The sequence below is a fragment of the Pristis pectinata genome, chromosome 6, assembly GCF_009764475.1.
Source record: "Pristis pectinata isolate sPriPec2 chromosome 6, sPriPec2.1.pri, whole genome shotgun sequence".
Lineage (NCBI taxonomy): Eukaryota > Metazoa > Chordata > Chondrichthyes > Rhinopristiformes > Pristidae > Pristis > Pristis pectinata.
In genome coordinates, this window is record NC_067410.1 from 7,533,579 (window position 1) to 7,557,445 (window position 23,867).

The window sequence follows — 23,867 nt, forward strand, 5'->3', positions numbered from 1 at the left end:
TTTCTTAGAAGGTTAAAGAGGTTCATCATGTCACCAAACACTCAAACAAACTTCTACAAATGTACTGTTGAAAGTGTCCCGGCTGGCTGCATCATGGTCTAGGTACAGCAATTCAAATGTGCAGGAACATAAGAAGCTGCAGAGAGTAGTGGAGACAGCAAAGTACATCACAGGCACATCCCTCCCCACCATCAGTAGTATTTACATGAGGCACTGCCTCAAGGCAGCAACATCCATCATCAACAATCCCCACCATCCAGGCCATGCCGTCTTCTTGCAGCTACCATCGGGCAGGAGGTACAGAAGTCTGAAGTCCCACACCACCAGGTTCAAGAACAGCTACTTCCCTTCAATTGTATTCTTTCTTGTACAATTTATGTTTTTCTTGTGAATATTGTGTATCTGATGCTAGATGCCTGTGATGCTGCTGAAAATACATTTCTCAATGCACCTGTGCATACATGTGCATATGACAATAAATTTGACTTTGATTTCATTTTCAAATTTGTAAGCTTCAGCAAAACTTCATCTCCTTGTCCAGTTTGAAGTTATGAGATAAACAAACTTTGGGCTCACACTAAGAGCTCATGGAATAGCAAAACACATTGCTATTTCACTATTGCCAGCTACATTCCAATCACACAGAGCTGTTAAGAGCTGAAGATTCCATGGAAGATAGAAGCTTAGTTTAGTGCCTGAAATAGTCAATTAGAAGTTACACAAGACTGCAAAGGCTTAAGGCAGATGTAAATGTATTTTCTTCTGAGTATGCCAAATAAAAGGAGAGTGTAGAGTTTTATTCAAACATTGCAGGAAGTCAGAGCGTAAGAGAGAGGAAATTGCTGTGAACAAAAAAAAATGCAAATATTATCCCCAACAATAATTTACCACTGATTTTTCACTGCTAATCTCAGTTCAGATACTAGCTGCAAAGATTAGCACAACACCCTTCACTACAAGGCACTTTACTGTCAGGCAAGGACTCATGAATGACAATATAATCCAAACTCATAATTACCACTGCTAGTATTATTTCTCAGAATGTTTTTTTTAAACATTTAAACATACAAACTTATGAGGGGTATGGATAAGGTGAATGCATGCAAACATTTTTCCTCTCAAATTGGGTGAGATTATAACTAGAGGTCATAGATTTAGGGTGGAAGGTGAAATATTTAAAGGGAATCTGAAGGGGAACTACTTCACAGAGGGTGGTGAGAGTGTGGAACGAGCTGCCAGCAGAAGTGGTGGATGTGGGTTCAATTGTAACATTTAAAAGAAGTTTGGATAGGTGCATGGATGAGAGAGGTATGGAGGGCTATGGTTTAGGTGCAGGTAGATGGAACTAGGCAAAAATCCAAGCTGGCACGGACTAGATGGTCCAAAGGGTTCTGGGACTACTTATCAAAACAAAACTATGGCTAGCAAAGGACTTTGTCCTTCCAATGCATAAAGACCACAGGCTCACAAAGATACCATTGTATTAGGTACAACTTGTTGCCTAACTTAAATTTAGTGGCTAGTTGCACAACTTTATAAATAATCTCCTTGTTCCATTTCCAAGATCAGGAAAGTAAAATCTTAATGAAGAAATGGAGGATGATAAGAAATGAGAAGGTACTAAGCAGGCAGAGAACAATGACAAGCCTTTAGGCACTGCAGAAGATGCAAACATAATAAGCTAAATTGGAATGTGTAGCTTAAATGGCCCAAGTTTACCACAGGCATCACATTGAAATTAAGCACACCCACTCACTATAGCCCACAGCCACAGATGAAGGTTCAGGCAGGCTGTAATATATTCAAGTTTCTGAAAATACAATGCTGGATGGCAAAATGAGCCTACAAAGACACATAGATAGATTAATCAAGTGTGAAAGAAGATAGCAAATAAAGTACAATGTGAGAAGATGGGAAGTTATGCTCTTGGTAGGAAAAATAGGAAAACAGAAAAAACATTTTTTTTAATGAAAAGCAAGTGCTGTGCTATTCTGGAGACACAAGGGACTGCAGATGCTGGAATCTGGAGCAATAAACAATCTGCTGGAAGAACAGTGGGTCGAGCAGTAACTGTGTGGGGGGGGGGAGCAATTGTTGAGGTTTTGGGTCAAAACCCTGCATCAGGACCGAACTTTCCAAGCAAGAGTAAAAATGTGAAAAAAAATATGTACTGAGGGAGGCAAAGGAGGAGATTGCTGGGGCCTTGACAGAGATCTTTGTATCCTCTCTAACCATGGGCAAGGTCCCAGAAGACTGGAGAATAGAACATAGAACAGTACAGCAACAGGCCCTTTGGCCCACAATGTTGCGCTGAACTAATTAAATGCCCAACGAAACTAATCCCTTCTACTTAGACAATATCCATATCCCTCCATTCTCTGCACACACCATGTGCCTATCTAAGAGCCTCTTAAACATCTCTAACATATTTTCCTCCACCACCACCCCTGTAGCGCATTCCAGGCACCCACCACTCTTTGTAAACAAGGCTTGCCCCACATATCTCCTTTGAACTTACCCCCCTCACCTTAAATACATGCCCTCTAGCATTAGACATTACGACCCTGGGAAAAAGATCCCTGCTGTCTACCTGTGCCTCTCATAATCTTATAAACTTCTATCAGGTCTCCGCTCAGCCTCCACTGCTCCAGAGAAAACAACTCAAGTTTGTCTAACCGCTCCTCGAATCCAGGCAACATCCTGGTAAACCTCTTCTGTACCCTCTCCAAAGCCTCCACATCCTTCCTACAAGGCTGCGTCCTCAGCCCTCTACTCTACTCCCTATATACTCATGACTCCACGGCGAGATTCTGCTCTGACTCCATCTACAAGTTTGCAGATGATGCCACCATAGTACACCATATCTCAAATAATGATGAGTCAGAGTACAGGCAGGAGATACAGAGCTTAGTGACATGGTGTCATGACAACAACCTTTCCCTCAATATCAGCAAAACAAAAGAGCTGGTCATTGACTTCAGGTGTAGAAGATAATGGGAAGGGAGCTCTGGTGAACAAAGGGTTACTCTCTCTCTCTACTGGTTATATAGCCACTGTAAATAGCTTGAGCCACCTGCTCGTGTAGTCTGCTTGGCGTGATAAAAAGTTGCTGAGCTGTGGGGCCTCAAGGCCACAAGGAAATAGGGGTGTGACTAACTGTGAAAGATGTGTTAACCTGTCTGGCTGCACACAGCAGCCTCGGCTTGACCAATGGTAGCGTGAGCTGGTCAAGCATACCCAAATATGGGTATGCCTGTGCAGTAGGTGGATACCCACCGGAGAACAATGTATTTAAGTTTGTTAGCACCCTGCATTCCTTGAGTCGGGCCATGTGCAGGGAAGATCAGCACTGACTGTTTGCTCCTCCATGTACCCCCACTCCCGCTAGCATTAAACAATAAAGAATTTTTTGTACGCTCCTTGGTTCTGCTGTTGTCTGACATTACAGTGCGGGCCAACTTTCACACAGGACAGGGGGTGGTGTATGTCCACCTGTCTACATCAATGGTGCTGAGGTCAAGGAGGTTGAGAGCTTCAAGTTCCTAGAAGTGATCACCACCAATAGCCTGTCCTGGTCCAACCACATTGATGCCACAGCCAAGAAAGCTCACCAGTCCTTCTACTTCCTCAGAAGGCTAAAGAAATTTAGCATGTTCACCAATAAACTCACCAACTTTTATCAATGCATCATAGAAAGCATCCTATCTGGATGCATCACGGCTTGGTAGGGCAACTGCTCTGCTCAGGACCGCAAGAAACTGCAGAGAGTTGTGGACACAGCCCAGCACATCACGGAAACCAGCCTCCCCTCCATGGACTGTGTCTATACCTCTCGCTGTTTTGGTGAAGCAGCCAGCATAATCAAAGACCCCACCCACACAGGTCATTCTCTCTTCTCTCCTCTCCCATCAGGCAAAAGATACAGGAGTCTGAAGGCACATACCAGCAGGCTCAAGGACAGCTTCTATCCCACGGTGATAAGACTATTGAACGGTTCCCTTATACAATGATATGGACTCGACTTCACAATCTACCTTGTTGCACCTTATTGTCTACCTGCAATGCACTTCCCTGTAGCTGTGACACTTTACTCTGTATTCTGTTTTTACCCTGTACTACCTCAATGCACTCTGTACTACCTCAATGCACTGAGTAATGAATTGATCTGTACAAATGGGATGCAAGACAAGTTTTTCACTGTACTTCGATACAAGTGACAATAATAAACCAATACCAATAACGGGGCAACCAGAACTGAATGCAATACTCCAGATGTGGCCTAACCAGATTTTTATAAAGCTGCAACATAACTTCCTGACTCTTGAACTCAGTGCTTCAACTAATAAAGGCAAGCATGCTATACGCCTTCTTTACCACCCTATCAATCTGTGCAGCCACTTTCAGGGAGCTATGGACTTGGACCCCAAGACCCCTCTATATATCAACACTGTTAAGGGTCTTGCCATAAACACCGACTTTACATTTGATTTCCCAAAGTGCAACACTTCACATTTGGCTGGATTAAACACCATCTACTATTTCTCCGCCCATATCTGTAACTGATCTATATCCCGCTATATCTTTTGGCAATCTTCTACACTATACACAATACCAGCAATCTATGCAAACTTACCAACCCACCCACCTACATTTTCATCCAGTCATTTATATACATCACAAACAGCAGAGGTCCCAGTACAGATTCCTGCAGAAAACCACTAGTCATGGACCTCCAAACAGAATAAGTCCCATCAATTACTACCCTGTCTTCTATGGGCAAGTGAATTCTGAATCCAAATGGCCAAGTCACCATGGATTCCATTTAGCTTAATCTTCTGGATGACCCTACCATGAGAGACCTTGTCAAACGCCTTACTAAAATCCACACAGACACATCTACAGCTCTACCTTCATCACCTCCTCAAAAAATTCAATCAAGTTAGTAAAATACAACTTGCCCCTCGCACAAAGGCGTACCGAAAGTCCCTAATTAGGCCATGGTTTTCCAAATGCAATTAATAGCCAATGTTGTTCTTTGAGAAAGACATCAGGGATAATCCAGGAAATTATAGGCCTGTGAGCCTCATATCAGTTGGCAGGGAAAATAATGAAGATTTACACATATTGTAAAAGCATGGATTTATCAGGGAAAGTGAGCATGGCTTTGTGGTGGTGGGGGGCAGTGGGGGCAGGATTTGATTGAGTTTTTTTTGAGGAAGTGACAAAGATGATTGATGAAGGTATGGCAGTAGATGTTGTGTACATGGACTTTAGTAAAGCATTTGACAAGGTCCCTCATGGGAGACTGGTCCAGAAGATCAAGTCACACGGAATCCATGATGAGTTGGATACAAAATTGGCTTGGTTATGGAAGATAGGGGGCAGTGGTGGAGGCGTGTTTCTCCGACTAGAGGTCTATGACTAGTGGTGTTCCACAAGGATCAATGCTGGGACCTGATGAAAACGTAGGTGATCTGATTAGTAAGTTTGCAGATGACACAAAAATTGATTCTTAGACATTATATAGAAAACATCAAGTCTATAATGTCACATGTACGCAAAACAGTAACAAGGTCAATGATAATTGAAACCTAATATTGTAGTATAAAATAACAACATTTTAAATTGAATAACTTAAATAGCCTCATTTTAAACATTGAGTGTTTAAAAAACAAAATACAGTATGCTGGAAACAGGCCTACTCTGAGTATTTCCTGCATTTTCTGTTTTTACTTTGAGTACTTATTGACTGCATTGCATCGGCCAATGAGTTGGAAGCAGGGTGAAGCATTTAATTCACACTACTGGAAACTAAGTCAATATACTTGTAAAAAAAAGCCTACTTAAAGAAAAAGAGAAAAGAGGAACTATAGTAACTTCTCCCAATGAGAGTAAGGCAATTTCCCCAGAAAAATGATGTAGGTGGAAAACAATTACATTTAAGTTATTTTCTTAAAAATCAATCATAGCTACTTCTGCAGTGTGGTCACTGAACTTGAAAAGAAAATTGCCCAATCATCTTTATTCAGGTTGACTGCAACAATCTCATGCTATAAGCCTGTTATTTCTTAGTTACTCAAAGCAATTTTCTATCTTCTGTCTGTATCGAATGTCATTGCTTTGCTGCCTCCCCGCCCTGAGAGATATTTTGACAGCCTTCTTTAGAATAAACACTTGTTTTTGTTTATATTATAAGCCTAGAATAAAAGTTCTATAGGAAAGTAAATTGACAACTATGCAAAAGTATGAAATCAAAAGCCTTAGCTACACTTTATTGTCAGTGTGGGGTTGACAAGTACAAAAATTATTGGGTGCCAGATGGGCTTAATTGTACCAGGGGACTCATACTCCCACAGGAGACAGTTCTACATCATAAAAACAGAAAATGCTAGGCTTACTCAGCAGGTCAGGCAGCATTTGTGGAGAGAGAAACAGGGATAATATTCTATGAAAGGCTATCTTCTTAAGAAGCTATGCGAAATCTGCTCAATATTAGAAGACCTTTAGGAGGCAACAAAGCCCTCTGAAACATTTCATAAGTTAAGATTGAAGTCACATTGGAGAGCTGCAGTGAGAAAGTCTATCACTACTGAATCATACTGAAGCATGCTATTGATTATACCAATCACAAAAATAACATTACAAAGCAGAAACCAATGACTCATTAAAATGACCTGGCGAAAAACTTTAGATGACAGACCAACATTAACTCAAGTTAATTATTCACAAGATAAGATTACTGGCTTGTAAATTTTAGAGACACTAAATGACTTTTTTTTGTGTTTTAATAGAAACATCAGATTGCTCTATTATCTAACTATGCCTTTCAACATGACTATCAATCAACTCCATTGGCTTCACACATTCAAGGCCTCAGCAGCTTGGATACATTTATTCCATTGCATTTTATTATCACTTCCAAAATTAATTCTTAAAGCCATTAATTCTAATCATAACTTGACATCAACCTGAAGATCTCAGTCAACACAGCATTCCAACAGAACGGGCAATATATTCAATTCCCAATGGGACAACAGTTACTTTTCATCATTACCTTCTATTGATTTTCTCTCAGTTTCATCAAGACATCATGTAGTATCACACTTAACTGGTTTGCATCTATACTATTCATTCTTTTCAACATTTTAAATATCACTTGGCCTTAATGGCCTTCACCAATACATTCAAATCTTCTTCAATAAAACAGACTTGTCGTATGATTTTCAATTCATCAGCAGAATACTTTAGCCTTCCCTCAGGTCTTCCCTGTCAAAGGTAGCACAGCCATTTTCTTCCACTTATTTGCAAATGGACAAAGCCATTAACTCAATGAAAGCCATTAACTCAATGAACTACAGTACCAACAGAAGTTACAGATATGATTAAATAGTTCAGTAAGGAATTAAACAAACTATTCTGACAATACATTCTACGCATTTATAAGATTCCAAGAATACATCTCCATTTAAGCATAGTAAGCTTCCTCTCATTGGCTGTACTAAAGCTACAGTAAAGGTTCATGTTTCATATAACATGAAAAAAATCAGGTCAGTGGCCCAACTTGTCACTGGTAACATTTATGCTCCAAAATAGAATTTGGCTCATAAAGTCATACAGCATGGAAACAGGCCCTTCAGCCCAACTGGTCCATGCCGACCAAGATGCCCCATCCAAGCTAGTCTCATTTGCCAGCGTTTGGCCCAAAACCTCCTAAACCTTTCCAATCCATGTGTCTGCCCAATTGTCTTTTGAAAGTTGTTATTGTAGCCATCTCGACCACTTCCTCTGGCAGCTCATTCCACATAGATACCACCCTTTGTGTTAAAAAAAAAGCTGCCCCTCAAGTTCCAATTAAATTTTTCCCCTCTCACCTTAAACCTATTCATATTTAGGCTTAACTTTCCACTTTTTCCTTTTCGTACTATACTAACACCTCCTTAAATGCAACCATGTTATTTCAGCTCAACTGAGGTTGAAAGATCCATTTTTATTAATTTATGGGATATGGGCACATCCCTAATTGCCCTCAAGAAGGTGGTGGTGAGCCACCTTATTGAACCACTTAAGTCCTTCTGAGGAAGATCCTACAGCGCTTTTGGGTAGGGAGTTCCAGGATTTAGACCGAGTGACAAAGTAGGACCAGTATCTTCAGTTTGGAATGACATGCCATTCAGAAGCAGACCTGAAGGTGGTGGTGCTCCAAATTGCTAGCTGTCTTTGGAAGATATTTTCACTGGCAGGGGAATGAAAATCAGGGATACAGATTGCCACAAATAATTTGAGGAAGGATTGTGTGCAGCTCAGTGCCATCTTTGATAATGCAGACTGCTTGATTGGCACCCAAACTATCCTAAACATTGATTCCCTCAATCAACTGCATTGATTCCTGCAGTTATCTGTGGGTTTGGAAGGCTCTGTTGGAGAAGCCCGGGCAAGTAACTACAGGAATCAATGCAGTTGATTGAGGGAATCATTGTTTAGGGTAGTTGATTGGGTGCCAATCAAGCAGTCTACTTTATTGAAGATGGCACTGAATGGCACAAAATCCTTCCTCAAATTATTTGTGGCCATTTATGATCCCTGATTCTCATCTCCCCTGCAAGTAAAAATATCTTCCCTTCATCTATCCTTCCAAACCTTTTTGTTACTTTAAAGATCAATAAATTGGCCAGCCTTAGTATTCTCTTTTCTGCAGTCCATTCAATTTTTTCTAATATTAAGACGCTCTGTTTCTATTGGCACTTTAACCATTTTACTGGGGAATGCATGAGCCACACCAAAGCCAAATGTCCTCCAGGGGAGGAAAGCACTTTAGCTGCAATATAAAACACAGGAGGGCACTGTCCATCACTGCTTCTGCTCATTAGGAAAAATACCTCACGAGGGCAATTTGAGGGAAAAACTGTAAATTTACAATCATTTCTTGAAATAGCTCTACACTACAAAGGATGAATTAAATGTGCTGAAATGTACTTCACATTGGCTTACTGCATTGCTTGGTCTTTTTTATGGATTGCATGCATAGTAATTCTATCTCCAAATGCTTTTATTCACAGTCATATTTGAAAACAGCATTCTCCAGGTATCCAACCAACATTAGCCAAAATAAAAATAGGCCAATCTGATCATCCTGGTGAGTTCTTCATTGATGGATTCTTAGTATTTGCAAGATGCCTGTCCCATTTGCTTGCACTAGCATTATTGTGACAGAATGTACAAGAAGCAGTTCTGAAAAATGCAAGCTGTGCTCTCTATATGCTGGTGCAATTGGTTTGCTGTGATTTCTAATGAGCAATATTCACTCATTTTGCATGAAAGGCACAATTTTAATTGATGTGTTCTTGGCCACATAGCAGGCAGGATTGCCATAAAAAAATCATGCTCATTTGTCAAAAACAAAATCAATTGCCTAAAACAATATTATTCATTTCAATCTGCATGATGCAGATCTTAAATTAACTATCATGTATTTTATTCAGAACAAAATGTTTACCTCAAAATGACTGAACATCACATTTAGTGTAAGGCAGCAGCAAGTGACAGCAAATTTCATATTATGCTAAGTAAACAACACTAGATAAAATATTGGCAGTAAAGGAAAGCAATAAATGCACTGTAGTTTATTTTTATGGCACTGAATTGCAAAAGAAAATTTTATATTAGTTGCACAACTCATTTTACCTATACACACAAATTCTCTTTTCACCTGCAATATAAATAAAGTATCAGGTTGAAGTAATTATCTGAATATTATTACAACTTAACATTTAAATGTCTCTTCCACCAAAGCATTTCTTTCAGGCCTATAATGTTTCCCCATCAAATGTTATTCATTTAAATTATAAAAAGCAAAAATATAAAAGTGATTTAAGAGAATCTTAAAGGGAAATTTATCAACCAAGGACTGATATAGAAGATTATTGATATAAGTAAGAGGGAGTAGTGAGATATAACACAATCAACTTGAGCTGGCAGGGAAACAAATATGGAGGTATAAAGGGGTGGAATAAATCTTTTTGGGATGAAGGAATTGCATTCTGCCACAGGAGGATGAAAAGCTGCAAAGAATATCATGGTGTGACTACAAAAGTAACTGGAGGAGGCAGCTCTCAACTACCTTATTTGGCAAATGCATTATGAAAATGCTCAACTTTCATTTGTTTCAAAATGAGGCAAAATACTTTGCAGATTTTGAAGAAAAACTGTCCATTCTATGATTGGTTGTGAACTACAGTGATGGATTACTGCAACAAAAGAGGCTGTAATGTAACTTCACAACTCATGCAGACAAAGGCACTCTAGAAGTGGTACTGCAAAGTGCTCCCTCTACTAAATATGTAACAGACTGTCACACTTTAAAGCTTGAAGAATTATTTTTATATTCATTCATGGGATGCAGGCATAGTGAAATCTCCAGTATGTACTGCAAATCCTTAAATGCCTTACAGCTCCGCCTTCAATACTACGATTCCAAGCAAACATCATCAAACTCCGAGACCTGGGACTCAATACCTCCCTCTGCAACTAGATCCCTGACTTCCTGACCAACAAACCACAATCAGAGAGGACAGGCAGCAACACCTCCAGCATGATTATTCTCAACACTGGTGTCCCACAAGGCTGCGTCCTCAGCCCTCTACTCTCCTCCCTATATACTCATGACTGCATGTAACTCCATCTACAAGTTTACAGATGATACCAGCGTAGTAGGCTGTATCTCAAATAATGATGAGTCAGAGTACAGGAAGGAGATAGAGAGCTTAGTGACATGGTGTCATGACAACCTTTTCCTCAATGTCAGCAAAACAAAGGAGCTGGTCATCGACTTCAGGAAAGGGGGCAGTGTACATCCACTTGTCTACATCAATGGTGCTGAGGTCGAGAGGATTGAGAGCTTCAAGTTCCTTGGAGTGAACATTACCGATAGCCTGTCCTAGTCCAACCACGTAGATGCCATGGGCAAGAAAGCTCACCAGCACCTCTGCTTCCTCAGGAGGCTAAAGAAATTTGGCATGTCCCCTTTTATCAATACACCATAGAAAGCATCCTATCTGGATGCATCATGGCTTGGTATGACAACTGCTCTGCCCAGGACCGCAAGAAACTGCAGAGAGTTGTGGACATTGCCCAGCACATCACGGAAACCAGTCTCCCCTCCTTGGCCTCTGTCTATAGCTCTCAATGCCTTGGTGAAGCAGCTAGCATAATCAAAGACTCCACCCACCTGGGTCATTCTCTCTTCTCCCCTCTCCCAACATGCAGAAGATATAGGAGTCTGAGGGCACATACCACCAGGCTCAAGGACAGCTTCTATCCCACGGTGATAAGACTATTGAACGGTTCCCTTATATGATGAGATGGACTTTTGACCTCAATCTACCTTATGACCTTGCATCTTATTGTCTACCTGCGATGCACTTCCCTGTAGCTGTGAGACACTTTACTGTATTCTGTTATTGCTTTTACCCTGTAGTACCCACAGTGCACTGTGTAATGAATTGATCTGTACGAACGGTATGCAAGACAACCTTTTCAATGTACAAGTGACAATAATAAACTAATACCTTTAGAAAGTGGCAGTAAGCTGCCTTCTTGAACCACTGCAATCCTCCTTCTGAAGTTGCTCCCACAATATTACAAGGGAGGGAGTTCCAAGAATTGGACCCAGCAACAACAGCAAAAGAATGGAAATGTTTTTCTGTGTCAGAACAGTATCTAACTTGGAGGGTAAATCACAGGTAATGGTGCTCCCATGCACGCACTGCCCTCATCTTCCAAATTGTAAAGTTTGTAAAGTTTGTATTGTACTGACTCATTTTTGCGTTTGCTCAGTCTGAAGAAAACTTTGAAGGCATTCTGGGTTGTATTGTTCTATGAGCATTGTTCAGTTTTACCCCTAACCTGGATAGATTCAGACCGACTCCTAAACGTAGGTAGAAAAGACAGCCACCCAAAAATTAAAACCTTGTTTGAAGTAAACATCCAATTACTGTAATAAAATGTTATTTTGTACTTCATTTCTTAAACATTCAGAATGCACAAGAGACTGCAGATGGAACAAAAATCAAACTGCTAGAAGAACTCAGCGGGTCAAGCCGCATCTGTGGAGACAAAAGGATAGTCAGCATTTCAGGTCAAGACACTGCAACAGACTGTCCTGATGCTGGGTCTCGACCTGAAATGTAGACTATCCCTTTCCCTCCACAGATGCTGCCTGACCCACTGAGTTCCTCCAGCAGTTTGTTATTTACTTCAAAATGCACAAGGACAGATAAAGAGGAAACACTTATTTTTAAGAGGCAAAGACAATAAAAGGGTCAAATTCCATTTTATTGGATATAAATGTTAAAAATCATGTCAGAGGTTGGAACTCAAAGCTAACCATAAAACTAAACTCCAATGTGGAAAATAATCTTCTCCAAACATAATTTACATTAATGAGTGCATAGTTTTATATGTATAGTAATCTTCAACTTTACATTCCAGTAAATGCCACCCAACATGGCTCACAAGAGATCTTAATTTACAATATAAAATATTAAATCTCAAACAGAAACCCTGTCACACTGCAAAATTCCTTACCGTTCAATTACATAGAAATTGTCTCCATCATCATCTTGATCAATGACGTGCTCTGAAGGTTCAACTTTCCTCTCAAACATTGCATCAAGGATTTCGTATATCTGTTCCTGTTAAAATAATGGCAAGTCATCAATTGATATATATATTTTTTTAATGTTTTATACTCCCTTTCTCTCAATGTTGAAGTACCCCAATTTTATCTCCTCCCTTATGACTGTAATCAAAAATAAACCATAATGGACATATTTCATGAACCATGAATGTGAGATTTCTCTTTAGCAATTCAGGAGCCTGGTGAAGCAAGGTGAAATTTCACTGGAATAGATTGGGATTTTTATATAATTCTGGTATCAACAATGGTGACTATCTTGCTACTGCACGGTAATGAAATCATATCTAGTCTCCTCATCATAGAAAGGATGTGGAAGCTTTAGAATGGGTGCAGAGGAGATTTACCAGGATGTTGACTGGTTTGGAGAACATGTCTTATGAGGATAGGTTAAGCAAGCTTGGGCTTTTCTCTTTGGAGAGGAGGAGGATGAGAGGTGACTTGATAGAGGTGTACAAGATGATAAGAGACATAGATCGAGTGGACAGTCAGAGACTTTTTCCCAGGGAGACAATAGCTAACATGAGGGGACATAATTTTAAGGTGATTGGAGGAAGGTATAAGGGGCACGTCAGGGTAAGTTTTTTTTTACACAGAGAGTGGTGGATGCGTGGAACGTACTGCCGGCAGAGGTTGTGGGGGCAGATACGTTAGGGACATTTAAGAGACTCTTAGATAGGCACATGGATGATAGAAAAATAGGAGGCTATGTGGGATGGAAAGGTTAGATAGATCTTAGAGCAGGATAAAATGTTGGCACAACATTGTCGGCCAAAGGGCCTGTACTGTGCTGTGGTGTTCTATGCTAATATCATTAAAGGAAACTGCTTTTCCAATCCACTGCGAATACAACAAACCTCCAATAATCTTGGTCAATGACGTGCTCTGAAGGTTCAACTTTCCTCTCAAACATTGCATCAAGGATTTCATATATCTGTTCCTGCTAAAATAATGGCAGTGGATTGCCAACATTTTATTTGGTGCCAGATTGGCAGGTGTCCCTGACTATTGGACATTACTCCTGTTAAGACATCAATTATGTTTAATTCATCTATTTTTAGATGTTACACAGAGGTATAATAAATTTTCTAGTGAAGCAGACAAGTTTAAAGGGAGCACAGAAAACAAAACCCAGTAAGTTTAAAAAGTGTGCAGGAACAGGGAACCGGTGCATTTAAAAGGAATGTGGGAATACTAACCTGGTGAGTTTAAAAGGAGCTTTTGGAATGGAGCTACAGTACTTTTAATAGGAATGCAGGAACAGGATCCCTGTGAGCATAAAAGGAACGTGAGAACAGGGTCCCTGTAAGCATAACGGGAGGACAGGAACAGGGATACAAGAGATTCTGCAGATGCTAGAATCTGGAGCAACACACAAAATGCTGGAGGAACTCAGCAGGTTAGGCAGCATCTACGGAGGGAAATAAACAGTCGACATTTCAGGTCAAGACCATCAGGACTCAGGGTCCCTGTGAGCTTAAAAGGGAGTGCAGGAATGGGGTCCCTGTGAGTTTAAAGGGAGCAGGCAAACAGGGCCCCAGTGAGTTTAAAGTGAGTTTGTGAATGTGGCTCTTGTGAGCCAAATGTCGAGCCATAAAGATTTCTAAATAGGATAGTGGACTATCTGAGTTTTATTGTAGTTAGGATGTAGAAGTACTGCCAAGTGTAGTGGTGGAGCCAGATTCAATTCTAGCTGGATGACTCTTAAACAGAGCCAGTAGATACTTCAATGGTCGAATGGTGTACTCTCACACTACAGCTATTCTGCAATTCACCCACAAAACCAGAGTAATCCGGTTGACTTTCAGCTGCCCTCGCATGCATCTCAGTTGAAGGCAATCAGATAGGGGCAATTAACGATGGCTTTGCCAACAAAATACAAATGCTAAATAATAATCTAAAGAAGTTGGCATAAGCGCAACTGAAACTTGAATATACATTCAAATCACAGGCATCCAATCCATTCACCAGCTCTTTGTAGACAAATCCTTTCAGTCCTGTTCCCAGGGCCTTTCCTAATAGTCCTGCAACTCTGTTTTACCTTCAAACATTTATACAACTCCTTTAAAATCCATGACAAAATCTTACCCACCAGACATTGTGATTATTCAATTAATACATATGTTCACCCACTTTAATCCAACAATAACACTTGCAATCATGCACATAGCTGAATCACATAGTCTCAGTAACTTCATGCTAGTTTGTTGATCAGTAAAAAGTTAAGTAGCGGCAAATAAAAATGAACGAACGAATGGTATGTTGCCTCCCAGGTGCCAGGGTCAGAGATGTCTCAGATCGCGTCCATAGCATTCTTAAGGGGGAGGGGGAGCAGCCAGCAATCATGGTACACGTTGGTACCAATGACATTGGCAGGAAAAGTGATGAGGTCCTGCAAAGTGAATTCAGGAAGTTAGCTGCTAAGTTGAAAGACAGGACCTCCAGGGTGGTGATCTCAGGATTGCTACCCATGCACATGCTAGTGAGGCAAGAAATAGGAAGATAGTGCAGTTTAACACGTAGCTAAGCAGATGGTGCAGGAGGGAGGCTTCAGACTTTTAGATCATTAGGCTCTCTTCCAGGGCTGGTGGGATCTGTACAAATGGGAAGGTTCGCACCTTAACTGGAGGGGGACCAATACCCTTATGGGATGGTTTACTAGTGGTGCTCGGGGAGGTTTAAACTAGAGTTGCAGAGAGGTGGGAACCAGAGCGGCAGGACAACAAGTGGAGAGCCTGAGGGGAAAGTAGATGTTAAGACTACAAGCAAAGATGGAAACCGAAAGGTTGAGTGTGGTGGACTAATGTTCTGAGTTGCGTCTATTTCAATGCAAGGAGTATTGTAGGTCAGGCAGATGAACTTATGAGAACGTGGATCCGTACGTGGAGTTATGACGTTAGAGCCATTAGTGAGACTTGGTTGCAGGAGGGGCAGGACTGGCAGTTCAATGTTCCGGGGTTCTGTTGTTTTAGACACGATAGAGGGGGAGGTATTGAAGGGGGACGAGTGGCATTACTCATCAGGGAAAATGTCACGGCAGTGCTCAGAGAGGACATACTGGAGGGCTCGACTACCAAGGCAATTTGGGTGGAACTGCAGAATAAAAAGGGGACCACGTTAATGGGACGATATTACAGACCTCCCAATAGTCAGTGGGATTTAGAGGAACAAATTTGTAGAGTGATAGACAGTTGCAGGAAATATAGAGTTGTGATAGAAGGATATTTTAACGTTCCACATACTGACTGGAACTCCCACACTGTAAAAGGTCTGGATGGGATCAAGTTTGTCAACTGTGTTCAGGAAAGTTTCCTTAGTATGTCGAGGTCCCAACTAGAGACAATGCAATACTGGGTCACCTCTTAGAGAATGAGATAGGGTAGGTGACAGAAGTGAGTGTAGGGGAACACTTTGGATAGAGTGATCATAATTCCATGAGTTTCAAGATAATTATGGGAAAGGATAGGACTGGTCCTAGGTTTAAGATTCTAAACTGGAGGAAGGCCAATTTTGATGGTATCAGAAGGGATCTGGCAGGCATGGATTGGGATTGTTTTCCAGCAAAGAGATGCTTGGTAAGTGGGAGGCCTTCAAGAGTGAAATATTGAGATAACAGAATCTGTATGTTTCTATTAGGATAAAAGGCAAGGCTAACAGGTTTAGGAAACCTTGGTTATCAAGGTCCTCGTAAAGAAACGAGAAAGGAGGTGCATATCAGATATAGGCAGTTAGGATCAAATGAGGCGCTTGAGAAGTAAATGAAATGCAAGAGAACACTTAAAACAGAAATCAGGAGAGCAAAGAGAGGACATGAGGTTGCTCTGACAGACAAGGTGAAAGAGAATCCAAAAGGTTTCTATAGCTACAGTACATTAAGAGCAAAAGGATAGCAAGAGATCAGCGTAATCATCTATGCATGGAGCCAAAAGAGATGCGGGGAGAGACTTTAAATGGATTTTTTGCATCTCTGTTTACTTGGGGGACAGAGTCAAAAGGACAGAAGAAAAAGAGTAGGGAGGTCATGGACCGTATCCGGACTATGGAAAAGGAGGTGTTTGCTGTCTTGAGGCAAATTAGGGTGGATTAATCCCCAGGGCCTGACGAGGTGTCCCCTCAGACCTCGTGGGTAGCTAGTGCAGAAATTACAGGGGCCCTGGCAGACATATTTAAAACGTCCTTAGCCATGGGTGAGATGCCGGAGGACTGGAGGATCGCTAATGTTGTTCCGTTGTTTAAGAAACATTCTAAGAATAAGCTGGGAAATTATAGGCCAGTCATGGGTAAATTATTGGAAGGTATTCTGAGGGACAGGATATACAAGTATTTGGATAGACAGGGCCTGATGAGGGATAGTCAACATGGCTTTGTGCGTGGCAGGTCATGTCTAACCAATCTCATAGAGTTTTGAGGAGGTTACCAGGAAGGCAGTGGACATTGTCTACATGGACTTTAGCAAGGCCTTTGTCAAAGTCCCGCATGGGAGGCTGCTCCAGAAGGTTAAGTAGCTTGGCATTCAGGATGAAGTTGTCAACTGGATTCAACATTGGCTTAGCAGGAGAAGCCAGAGAGTGGTAGTAGATGGTTCTCTCGGATTGGAGGCCTGTGACTAGTGGTGTGCCGCAGGGATCGGTGCTGGGTCCGTTGTTGTTTATCATCTATATTAATGATTTAAATGATAATGTGGTAAACTGGATCAGCAAATTTGCAGATGACACCAAGATGAGGGGCACAGTGGACAGCGAGGAATGCTAATAAAGCTTGCAAAGTGATCTGGACCAGGTAGGAAAATGGGATAATGCAGACAAGTGTGAGGTGATGCACTTTGGGAGGACAAACCAGGGCAAGACTTACACAGTGAATGGTAGGGTACTGAGGTGTGTGGTAGAACAAAGGGACCTGGGAATACAGATCCATAATTCCTTGAAAGTGGCATCGCAGGTAGATAGGGTCGTAAAGAGAGCTTTTGGCACATTGGCCTTCATAAATCAGGGCATTGAGTACAGGAGCTGGAATGTTATGTTGAAGTTGTGCAAGATGTTGGTGAGGCCAAATTTAGAGAATTGTGTGCAGTTCTAGTCACCTACCTACAGGAAACATATCAATAAGCTTGAAAGAGTGCAGAGAAAATTTAAGTGGATGTTGCCGGGACTTGAGGACCTGAGTTACAGTGATAGGTTGAATAGGTTAGGACTTTATTCCCTGGAGCGCAGGAGAAATGAGAGGAGAAGTATACAAAATTATGAGGGGTAAGGATGGGGTGAATGCATGCAGGCTTTTTCCCCCCAGGTTGGGTGAGACTAGAAGTAGAGGTCATAGATTTAGGGTGAAAGGTGAAATATTTAAGGGAAATCTGAGGGGGAACTACTTCACTCAGAGGGCGGCGTGTGTGGAATAAGCTGCCAGTGGAAGTGGTAGATGCGGGTTCAATAATAACATTTAAGAGAAGTTTGGATAGGTACATGAATGAGAGAGGTATGGAGGGCTATGGTCTGGTTGCAATTAGATGGGACTAGGCAGAAAACCAGGTCAGTATGGACTAGGTGGGCTGAATGGCCTGCTTCTGTGCTAAAGTGCTCTATGACTCTTAACTAAATCAAAAGCAAGGAAAGCAGAATCTTGGCAAGATACACCACAAAAGGATTAAATCAATCCTTCAGATAAACAATTAAATCAAGACAACTTGACCTCCCATTACACCATCAGATGAGCAGGGGAATTACCCGAACCCCTGGATAACATTCATGCCTAAACCAAGATCACTAAAAAGGTAGATGATTTGGTTATTATCACATTGCTATTTTGGAGACTTGATGTGAGCAAATTAGCTAAATTCCCTAATCTGTACCATATTTTGAGATATTTTTGGGCGTTCTAAACAAAGGTGCAATAAAACGAAAACCACAATCCCAAATCATCATAAAGTTCCAAAAGGAGTGAACATAAATCAAGAAACTTTTTGGCACCTGCTGCTTTTCTCCCAGTAATTCATTTTAATTGCCCAAGGTTTTAACAAAAGACAAACATCACAAATTCACATAATTTACAATAACATGATGACATTTATCAAATATCATTTGTGTCTTTAAGCACCTTGTTTTCACTTCAACATTAGCCTGACTCAGAAGGTTAGACTTCAACTGGATAATTTTTTCAAGTAGAACTGTTGAAGCAAATTAATCAACCATATTAGTACATTCTCAGGAGAAGCAAATGTCAGTTTCCTGGCACTTACACTCAAGTTTCTCTGACTACACATGCAAGTCTTCAGAGGTTTTGTGCTTTGTCCAGACATGGAAACAAACTTTAAATGGAATTTCAAAAACCGTACTTTCAGAAATTTCCACATTTTAAACAACTGCTCAAATTCTATTTTGAACCGTCCACTAAAGAATCAGAACACAAAATCAACAAAAACAATTTTAAAGATGTCCCTGGTATGCGTAACCAACAGCCCAAAAATTTACCACCTCATATGCACAAATGTGTCACGTGCATTTATGTCAAAATATGCAGATTTTCTGATTATGAACAGGTTCCTTATTTAACTTTAATACAATTTTACACAGTGAAAATAGCAAATTAGTGACAGACCTGAAAGTGTTTAAGAAAGTTGATTTTTTTTAAATGGATCTGCACTAAAATAAACAAGTTGCATTCTTTGCATTTCAGCTAATCAAATCAAAGGGGACAGTTTCCGTAAAGAAATGCTTTCTGCCTGTAGCAAATGTCAGGTTGCATTAGCACCCACATAAAGTCAGCAGAATTACTATGATGTTGGAACACAGTTAACTAAATTCCTTATGTCTATTAATCCATCATAAAACCTACCAAATATTTGCAATCATTTGCATTATCCAAAAGAAGCCTTCAGTGGAGGATATTAATAAAGCATACTGCAGTACTATCTTCACTTAGATCAAGAGACGTGCAGCTGCTTTCTTTTAAGGCATTTCCTGCAGCTATTCCATTTCAAGTATTATGCTAAGATTGTCAGGTTTTCTTGAATTTCTCATTGAGAAAATTCTGAGATTGGTTTGAGATCAACCAGGAGATCCAGAAACTGATCAATGTAAATGCAAGGTGCTTGGACTCAAAAAAAACCTCTCTCAAAGCAAAAAGATGTCCAGGGACTTGATGGCTAAATGTCCAATAAAAAATATATTAATCAAAAATAAGATAGTGGGTGAAGAGAGCACAGGAAATCTAGCAATGAGCTAATCTATGATCTGCGAGAATTCTTCAAGATAATCAAACACCTCAAGTTCCATTCTGCAATGGCCAAGAATACGAAAGAATTTTCAAGCACTGATGGCAGTCAACACCTGCTGGAAGGAGCCCCAAGACCCCCTTAGCGAAGACTCTTGAAGACAACATTAGAGTCATTGAATTCATCCCACACAGCATGCTATCTGATGCAACCTCAGAACTTCCACATTGCAGCCAAAGGACATGAAATAGTTGAAAACAAAGTTTATGGAGCAAATAAAGGTATCCAAGACAGCATCTGGAAGAGGTTGTTGGGTGGGTGGGTGGGTGGGGGTGGTACAGGAGAATAATTCTCTAAGATGTTGCAATTATAGCCATCTTCAAAAAGTAGACAAACATAGGGATCTCCTTGCCCCCTGCCAAAGGTAACATCATTGCAAAGATCCTCCTCAACCACCTCCCCCCAGTAGCCAAGAAGCTCATCCAGATTGCACCCATCAAGAGGCACATTGGACATAGTCTTCACCACTTGACAAATCCATAAAAATGCAGATGTCAACAACCACAGTACCTGGCCTTAAACTTCATAGAAGCTTTAGACTGTTGAATGAAAGCGATTATAAAAAATCTTTGCAAATTTAGCTGCCCTCATAAACCTATCAACATTACTCTATCACCCACACCACACTCTGTGCTCCTCTCTCTACTCATCCTTACATGATGATATACTAATCAAGACCCAATCCAAATGTAGACTGAGGTAAAACAAGGCTGTTTTCATCACACCAATCTTGTATTTTCCACAATGTAATACGGCCCTTCACTTTCAATAAGATTCCTGCTGCAAAGTTGAGCTACCAGCTGAAAGGGAAGCTGTTTAACATAGAATAATGATCACGCCAATCTTTGCTTCACAGAGGGTGATGACTCTTTGGAATTCTCTACCCTGGAGGGTTGTGGAGGCTCAATCATTGTTGTGAAAGTAGTATATACATTTTTGAATGATCAGAAAATTGAGGGCTAAGGGCAACTGGTACAGAAGAGATGATGAGGCCCAAGGCAGATCCATCATGATCATAAAAATGGTGGAGCAGGCTCAAGGGGCCAAGTGGCCTACTCTCATTCCCATTCTCTTATGTTCTTATTTCAGTGACTGTATGCAGACAACACCTCGCAGCCAAGGTAGATATGGATTACAAATTCACAAGTACCTCTAATGTGTGAGCATAGTCTTTGGTCAATTGAGGAAAAACAGTGTTCCAAGACAACAAATCCAGCACCAACATGGTCTACATAGCATCCCTGCCCCCAGTGTTTCTGAAATATGGACAACCTACAGGAGGAATCTCAAACCACTGGAGAAGTACCAAAGCTACCTCTACAAATTTCTCCAAATCAAAAGGCAGGATAGGCAAACCAATATAAATATCCTCCCCCAGGCCAAGATCCCAAGCATCAGGGCTCTCATGAACACAACCACCTCCAGTGGACAGACCACACTATCCACTTGCCTCACACCAGACCCCAGAAACAAGGACTCTACTTTGAACTCTGTCACAGCAAGAAAAGATATCTTTATTAGTCACATGTACAATCAAAACACACAGTAAAATGCATCTTTTTGCGTAGAGTGTTCTGGGGACAGCCCGCAAGTGTCGCCACGCTTCCGGCGCCAACATAGCATGCCCACAATTTCCTAACCTGTACATCTTTGGAATGTGGGAGGAAACCGAAGCAGCCAGAGGAAACCCACGCAGACTCAGGGAGAACATACAAACTCCTTACAAATAGTGGCCAGAATTGAACCCAGGTCGCTGGCGCTATAAAGCATTACGCTAAACGGTACACTACCATGGTGAAAACACTAAGAATGTTCTCAAAGTCTCCTTAAAGAAATATAATATCCTTACAGATTCATGGCAATCCCTGACCCATGACCTCTCAAAATGGAGCAGAAGCATTCTGCAGAGGTTTGAGTATGTGACGGGAGCTCACAGAGACCATATGGAAATGTGGAAGAAGCTCACAACATTTCAAACAACTCACCCCGCCATCAAGCAGCACCTACTGCAGAATCTGCATTTCCCTCAAGGGACTCTTCAGCAACCTCAAACAACTGATGTAAAAACAAGTCATCTTCAACCAGAGGGATTGAAAGGAAGTTTCTACTTCAATAATTAAACTAAGATTGATCAGAGCTTTGGTATACAATTGCACTATGCAGTGATAGAATATAGGCTGGTGCTGAGATCATCTTATGCTTTTCTACTTTCCCCTTAAATATATCTTTAATAGCTTAATCAAAAACTCTCTGCAGTAATAAGTTCAACATTCACAACATTTACAATGTTTTATTCTGAGTTCCCTACTCGATTAGAAATCAAGTGGAAATGTGCCTATACTCTTGTCAAGTCTGAAGACTTGGATGAAGGTCACTATTTCTCCAACAAAAAGATGCAGTCTATGTATCCTTTCCTGATAGGTATAACATGATAGTTCTGGTGCCATAATTACAAAAGCTTTATGCACTCTGTCTACTCCAATATATGGATGACAAGAAGGACGCATAGGATTTTGAATGTGGTTTGAGAAAGGTTTGAGGATACATTACTGTAATGTCCCAACATTTCATTTCTAGCCTTCAAAAAAATGTTGCTTGGTTTGCCTTTTCTTTAAAAAAAAGACATGTATTTTGTCCCTCTGACATTTTTATTAATGTGTCCTTTTATTTTGCTGCAGCTATTTTAAATATTGACTAACTGCAACATCTGCCCGAATTTAGTACCTGCCATAAATCTAAATTGGCAAATTGGTTTATTATTGTACTGAGGAACAGTGAAAAACTCGTCATGCATACCATTCATACAGATCAATTCATTACAACAGTGCATTGAGGTAGTACAAGGAAAACAATAACAGAATACAGAATAAAGTACTACATTACAGAGAGAGTGCAGTGCAGGTAGCAATAAGGTGCAAGGTCATACCAAGGTAGATTGTGAGGTCAAGAGTCCATCCTATCATACTAGGGATCCATTCAGTAGTCTTGTAACAGGTGGATAGAAGCTGTCCTTGAGGCTGGTGGTGCGTGCTTTCAGGCTTTTGTATCTTCTGCCCAAAGCTGGCGGGAGGAGGGGGACGAGGAGAGGGAATGTCCAGGATGGGTGTGGTCTTTGATTAAACTAGGTACTTTACCAAGGCAGCGAGAAGTGTAGACGGAATCTGTGGAGGGGAGGCTGCTTTCCAAGATGTGCTGAGCTGTGTCCACAACTCTCTGCAGTTTCTTGCGGTCACAGACAGAGCAGTTGCCATACCAAGCTGTGGTGCATCCACATAGAATCCTTTCTATGGTGCATTGATAAAAAATTGGTGAGGGTCTAAAGGGGACATGCCAAATTTCCTTAGCCTCCTGAAGAAGTAGAGGTGCTGGCAAGCTTTCTTGGCCATGGCGTCAACATGGCTGGACCAGGACAGGCTATTGGCAATGTTCACTCCTAGGAACTTGAAGCTCTCAACCCTCTTGACCTCAGCACCATTGATGTAAACAAGAGCATGTCCACCACCGCCTTTCCTGAAGTCAATGACCACTCTTTTGTTTTGTGGACATTGAGGTAAAGGTTGTTGTCGTGACACCATGTCACTAGGCTCTCTATCTCCTTCTTGTACTCATCATTATTTGAGGTATGTCTCACTACAGTGGCATCATCTGCAAACTTGTAGATGGCGTTAGAGCAGAATCTGGCCACACAGTCACATGTATGGGGAGTAGAGTAGGGAGCTGAGGATGAAGTCTTGTGGGGAACCAGTATGGAGGATAATCGTGATGGAGGTGTTGCTGCCTATTTTTACTGATTGCTGTCTGTTGGTCAGGAGGTCCAGAATCCAGTTGCAAAGGGAGGTGTTGAGGACCAGGACTAGGAGTTCAGAGATGAGTTTGCTTGGAATTATAGTATTGAAGGCGGAGCTGTAG

The 23,867-nt window shown here is 41.1% G+C and overlaps 1 protein-coding gene across 2 annotated transcripts in view; it reads right to left on the bottom strand.

Moving 5' to 3' along the window:
* Positions 1–23,867, bottom strand: part of prkar2aa (protein kinase, cAMP-dependent, regulatory, type II, alpha A) — a 267,193-nt gene that overhangs the window by 38,690 nt on the left and 204,636 nt on the right. For both annotated transcript variants that reach the window (XM_052017160.1, XM_052017158.1), the window contains one exon: positions 12,583–12,689. In XM_052017160.1, coding sequence (XP_051873120.1) covers positions 12,583–12,689 — 107 coding nt within the window. The remainder of the gene's footprint in view (positions 1–12,582; positions 12,690–23,867) is intronic.